The sequence below is a fragment of the Carassius carassius genome, chromosome 42 (genome assembly GCF_963082965.1).
Source record: "Carassius carassius chromosome 42, fCarCar2.1, whole genome shotgun sequence".
NCBI classification, from domain to species: domain Eukaryota; kingdom Metazoa; phylum Chordata; class Actinopteri; order Cypriniformes; family Cyprinidae; genus Carassius; species Carassius carassius.
Genome location: NC_081796.1, coordinates 18,967,510 through 18,974,073, shown reverse-complemented (window position 1 = coordinate 18,974,073; position 6,564 = coordinate 18,967,510). Strand labels below are relative to the sequence as shown.

At 37.2% G+C, this 6,564-nt stretch overlaps 1 protein-coding gene across 1 annotated transcript; it reads right to left on the bottom strand.

Annotated features, from left to right (window-relative positions):
• Positions 1-1,668: 1,668 nt before the first annotated feature.
• On the bottom strand, positions 1,669-3,676 carry LOC132124195 (class E basic helix-loop-helix protein 22-like). Its single transcript, XM_059535098.1, has one exon. The coding sequence runs from the start codon at positions 3,290-3,292 to the stop codon at positions 2,507-2,509; it is 786 nt and encodes a 261-aa protein (XP_059391081.1). The 5' UTR covers positions 3,293-3,676; the 3' UTR covers positions 1,669-2,506.
• Between the last annotated feature and the right edge of the window lie 2,888 nt (positions 3,677-6,564).

Genomic DNA, 6,564 nt, shown 5'->3' with positions numbered 1-6,564 from the left:
ATCTCCTTCGTGCTTTATTGGAGTATTTTTTAGTTCGGTTCTCTTTTCTTTCTCATTTACTGAGAAGGTTTTTCCGGTTGTGATGTCATGCGGTGATACTGAACGTCATGTATAGTGTTGGCGCTGTCCCTAGTGCTGAACTAAACACGAGTCACTTGGAGTGCGAGAAAGCATTTTGTAATTGTTGAAAGTGTTTGTTAGAAACAGTTCTGCCCACGACACTCAAAACCTCTCACTTTTTGGTGATTATATTTAGATTTCATATCCTTCCAAACAGATCTCTCAAATATGTCACTGTCTAGATAAGACAAATAAAAAATAACGTAAGCGATAAAGAAAGCGAAATTCTCTGTAATGTTTAAGGGTTGCATTAACCCATGGTTTTTAAGAGAAAGCTACTGTCTTCAGTATTTACATTGCTGAGATTTTTCTTCTCACATTTTCGTTTATTATTATTGTTAGCTAATGATTCATGATATTTACGTGTATTTACTTTCATAAGCCTTTTCACATTTCCTGTTTTAATTATTTTAAAAAATATATCTATATATATATATATATATATATATATATATATATATAAATATATATATATATTTATAAATATATAAAAAATATAAAAAATCTAAATAATGATTTTAGTGATTTAGTGGTTTTATGCATTACGCATGCCTGTGGGGTGGGAGACCCGGGTTCGAATCCACTGTGAACCGCCAGTGTGTCCCTGAGCAAGACACTAACCCCTAGTTGCTCCAGAGGCGTGCGACCTCTGACATATATAGCAATTGTAAGTCGCTTTTATCCGCGTCAGCTAAATGAATAAATGTAAAATGTAAATGCATACAGTTCAATATTGTTTGTAAAACTGCGTTGAATATTGCATCATTTATTTTGCCTCTGCTTTACTTCAGCATTCATGAAACTTTGACTTTTTTAAATCTTCAGCTAAATGTTCTTAAAATGTTTTTTGTTGTAGAAATTAAGTTTTAAATTGAAAACGGAGTTTCTTTTGAACTTGATATCAGCATCATGTGAAAGGGCATCTTCTTATCCGTATCTAATCGTCCGAACTAGAACAATGCAAACTAATGATACTGACACTGATGCTCGTGACTGTTTCCTGTGATTAAAGACACCCAATTACAGCAGTGAACAGTGTCGTAATTATGTTCCTTAATCACATCCAGGAGGTTTAATTGCCTTAACGATGTGTTTAATTAAAAGGAATATAGGTATTACAGTCGACAGCTTTGATACACTGTTGTTTTAGAATTAACATTATTAGAAAACGTCACAGATTTTTATTATTATTTGTTTTTGTTTTTGTTTTTATAATCATGATTATAGTGATTATAGTGATTATAGTTCTAGGCTATCCTTACCAACAGACATTCTCCTTTAACCATAGGGTTTTGTTATTCAAAAAGTCTGGCCTTTTCCCCAAGGGCTTTTATATGTTATCGAACATAAAAATAAAAACACAGTTGTTAATTCGTTAAATGTAACATAAAATTAAGTTGCCAAATGCAAAAATTTACAGTTCCACAAATTACGTGTCATGCGTAAAATATTTTTTCTCCTGCGACTTATTGATCATAATCTCTCGAGCTAGCAGGTGCCATGAATCACTTTACTACCGGAGGCATCACAACATACAACCAGGCATAGTACGTTGGATCAAAATATTTTAATAAAGCTTTCCGATACATCAACACATACAAATGGCCCTCTGTGGTCATATTGAAACTAATATATCTACATTGCTTCCAGCCTCGATCTGACAACAAGTTGAATCTGGCAGGTCCCTAAATAGCCAAACTGTATGTGTGTTTGTAAAAAGCCAAATCGGCGAGATTTACAGCAATGATGACAATGCATAATCAGACCAGGCATGCAGACCCACTTGATTTCCTCCATTTAGAAAAATGAAAAAGCAAAGCAACTTTTTAAGATTCCACCAAACTAACAATATATTATACTACAATTTAAAATGAACGATCTCAACTAAGCTTTCGAAATAAAACGTAGGCTACTTTGGAATAAAGTCCAATACGCTGCTCCTTCCAGCAGCTGCTTTGTAAAACACATTTGTCACTTGAACGCAAACATTTATATAACATAAATTCGAAGTAGCAAGAATACGCATTATTGCAAGTTAGAGTTAAAACCTTGAAAAGTTTGGCATCATAATAAACAAGGTAAAACATGGTTGCAAGTTGTCAGGTCAGTGATATACGTCATTCTGAAGGGTCCACATTAATTGACTGTTCATTCTTCATCATCATCAGACATAGACTTTGTTTGGTTTTTTATCCCACGCTCACCAGCACTTAAAGTATAGGCTATACCATATGTACACAATCAGTGTTTCTTGAAATGAAGTTGTAAGAAAAGTTTTTAGCATTCTTCTATATTGACTTCATTGTAAAACTGCTGGCAAACATCAGTCTCTCTTTTTCAGAGTCAAAAGTTGCGCATGTGCTTCTACCAGAGTCGGCTGCAGAGTTTAAGGCTTGTCAGTGCATTGCTTACAGAGGCTAGAGGTGACATTGTTGAAAAGGGCACATTTGTCTGGACAGGAGGACGCTGCAACTCCGGCGGGGAACGGGTAACCAACCGGCTGCTCGTATGCGCTCAAACCGGGCGTTAGAGCTGTAGTTGCGGGCAGCGAGGCAGCAGAGATAGCCTGGCCTTGATTGAGATACGCAACCAGCCGTCTCATCTCTTCCAGCGCCTGTGCCTGCATGAGGATGTAATTTTTGGCTAAGAGCAAGGTGGCAATTTTGGAGAGTTTCCGTACAGACGGACTGTGCGCGTAAGGGATGACCGAGCGCAGCTCATCGAGCGCATCGTTCAGATCGTGCATTCTCCGTCTCTCCCGGGCGTTGATGTTTAGTCTCAGAATTTTTTGCTCTTTGTTTTTCTTACCTCCCTCTGACTTTGCGCCAGGCACCGTCAATCTCCCGTCCGTCATGAGCATCATATCGCATCTGCCGTCACTGTCATCGTCCGGGCTCTGTTCGCCGCCGCTGCTCTCCGCAGCCGAAGTCCTGTTTGCGCTCTCGCCGTATTTCACACACAAAGATCCGGTCGGCAGACCCAGCGTGCCCGCTCGCCCCCCGGCCTGCACCGGGTCTGGGTCGGTCTGCTCAAAACAGCTGATGGGCGACTGGCTGTCCCGTGAACCAAGATCAATACCCACAGCCGGTCGAAACGAGTCCATCTTTTTGCTCGAGACTGCGCTGAGAGTTTTGTGAAAAATGTCTCCACCCAAGTTTATTCTCCTGTCCATAGTCTCCCGAAAGTCGGATGCGATGATGGGTCTTCACTCAGACGCTGTCCTCTCTTTAAGTTTCTACTCTATGAAGTGGAGTTGATGTTGATGGCCGCTCCACTTGTCAAGTGAGGCTCCTCCTAAAGTGCTCTACACTGCGTTTATCGTGTTGAGACACTTTGTAGATCTCGGTAGCGATCAGCATCAGCAGCAGAAGGGGGAGTCTTTTACATCATTATCTCAAGACTGGCTATTAATATGAAAAAGATTCGCCTATCGGGATTGAGCGCACGATACCCAATCAGGTTAACGTTTTAATTAATGGGATTAAAACGGTAACAAACAATCCATACTGGTTTCACGCAGCTTTACAAAAGCGCCCAGCTCTTTTATTCCTCTGCCCATCTGTGTACAGACTGTATTCAAGCCGTTTCTTGAGCTTTGCAGTGCAGATACATATTAAATCTACTTATTATATGTTTTGTGTTAATGTTGTTTCCTGGTAGACTTTTTTTCATAAACTGAGTTTGTGTTTTTGTTTTTAGCATTTTCACGGGACATACAAACTTTATAATTGAAAATAAAAAGGAAATTTGAAGAAAAACACATCTCGTAATGTCTTGGAAAATAGCAATACATTTAATTTATTTTCTTATATTTGTTACTTCGCATTTTTACTTGTTGATACTCAAAAATGAGACTTCATGTTTTGAAGCTATGTTTTTGTATAACTGAGAGCACATGATACAACATTGTATTATTCAGTTTTGAGTTATTTATTTATGTATTAGGGTATTGTGATGACCTGTCCTCATCTTGCATCTTTGCTTTAAAGCAAAACTCTCATTAATAAATCTTCATTTTGTAATATCCAATGACTTGTACCTTCGCGTATAGAAAAGAGCACTGCATTTCTTTGTTCTACAAAGCATTCAGCTCTAAACTTTCCGACTGATTCTAGAAATACGTATATGCAGCAGATTTAAAAACGCAGAGCAGTTGTGCGAAAACTCTTTGGATAAACGTAATTTTGCATTCGTGCGTGGAGCAGACTTACTATTTATTTTCACTTTGCCTATTTGTGTGTATAGGTTACTGTACATTACAGTTGCAGACAATGGTAATGTGCGAACTTTTGGGGCAATGCTTATAGATAGAAAGAGGACACATTTGTGAACGCGACTCGCCCCCACGTGGTCATAATGAGTTCTGCGCTCAAATGATTTTTTTTTAGTAGTGTCACTTAATACTAGTAATCAGAAGACATACTGTTATCATATAATATTATAATAAAAACTTTGTGAAACAGTGGACCATAGCTTTTAACTATTAAAATGTAAGAAGACATATTTTTTCTGTTTTGTTTTCTTTCTTCCTTTTTCACTTAAAAAATTAGTTTACATTCCTAATCATAGTCTATTTATTGAATTCTACTCTTTAATAAAGAGTCATGTTATAATACAGAACTACATAATACAGGCTTATATGTTTTTATAATTTCATTATGATTCTAATTTTACATTGGCAGTAATGGGGAACTCACAACCTGAGGGATGTTCTTTATTACTGTAAACAGGAAGGACCATCCTTATACTCATAAAACTAGGCTGAGGTCTGCCTTTACACTCCAGGCAGCTCAGCTCTCTCGTCTCTTCTGTCTACACTGAAGTCTTTACTTCATATATAGCCTGTAGTCAGCTTTTCCAATGAATTAGGAAATTTCAGCTTGCTTTCATTAGATCCCAACCTTATATACTGATATCTCAAATTATTTTCTCAGATATATTTTCAATAGGTTTAATTATATATATTTTTAATTATATATATTTATTTATTATTCGTAGAGAAACTGCATTACTCTACATTGAAAAGGTACCTGCAACTAACTATAAGCTGCTCATATAAAGTAGTAGTTTTTTTAATGACTCTTCTGTGCCACACGGTGTCAGACTGATCACATTAAACACACACTGAAAAGTTTATTTTTTTTTACATATTTATGACAAATATTACTTGGCAATGTCTTAAAAAAAATTCTGTGGCACAGTAAATAAAATATTTGGACCCACTTTATATTAAGTGTCTTTAATATGTACATTTAAATTAATCATTTGATGCAGTGGACTTAGACTGTGTACAGTGTATACATCTTTTTTTTTTAGAAGTGGTCCCTATATTTAAATTTTTCTTCCTGTAGTTATATATATGTAATTAAGTTCTGTAGTTACATATAAAATAACATTGTCGGCCCTACCCCATAAACCCTAACCCGCCCTTAAACCTATTTAAAAGCTACAGACAAGAAATTGTGTGTGTACACACACACACACACCCACACTTACATGTAATTGCATGAGCTATGTAAGAAAAAGCACACTGCTTTAATTATTGCTGCAGCAGACACTGTACAATATGCGACTCTTCTGTAGGGCAGAACATAAAAACAAGACTGACCTGCTACGTTTGCCACAACGAGCGGTTTCAAGTGTAATAGATGAACCGGAAGTGTCTCTTTCTTGACTCCTTATTTGATAGGTGGATACAATGTGATATCATGTGACAACAATGTAGCGTAGTCCACTTTACACCATGTTCATATTATTATTCATAACTTAGCAAATGCATATATGCTTGACTCCACGAATTGAAGTTTTTAATAAGCAGTTAAATCCTGCTGCCCCTGCAGGTGGCAGGGTTGCTCTATACATGTTTTTTGTTTTCTTAATTTCCCTCCATTTTTAATCTTGCGTCACATATGTTCTGTTCTTGTAGTTCTTCCAACAAATACTGGTTGCATAGCAACAAAATGAACCGATACATGTTATTTTTTAGTAAGTGGCAATTTTTTCATTTCAAAGTGGTCACCTCATAGCAATTACTGCATACTTTTGGTACGAATAAAGCACCTCGCATCGCGCAGTCGTGGCTGCGCTCCGGGTGCTGATCTGTCAAGGCTCGCGCGTGATCTGAATAATGATGGCAGTGTTTATGTGGTGCATGACTGCTCTGCATTGAGAGTCTAAGCTTATTTTATTTGTGTCTTATTTAAGTTATGTAGAAAGTGATGGCAATTTTAGTGTGTAGACATGCGTGGTTTTCTCAGTAATATCGCACATCTTCCAGTTAGGCCACGTTTTATTACGTTAAAGTGTTTTTTGGAGCAAAACGGCTATGGGATGTGATGTGGAGGATATAAATAGCCTACATCATTCCTCCAACATCTTGAAATGTTCTGACGCCGATTGTTACGTAACTCACAGCAGTATCATGATGCCCTGTTCAGTGTCCCT

Coding starts and splice junctions, on each gene's coding strand:
- LOC132124195 (XM_059535098.1), bottom strand. CDS start 3,292: ATGGACAGGAGAATAAACTTGGGTGGAGACATTTTTCACAAAACTCTC.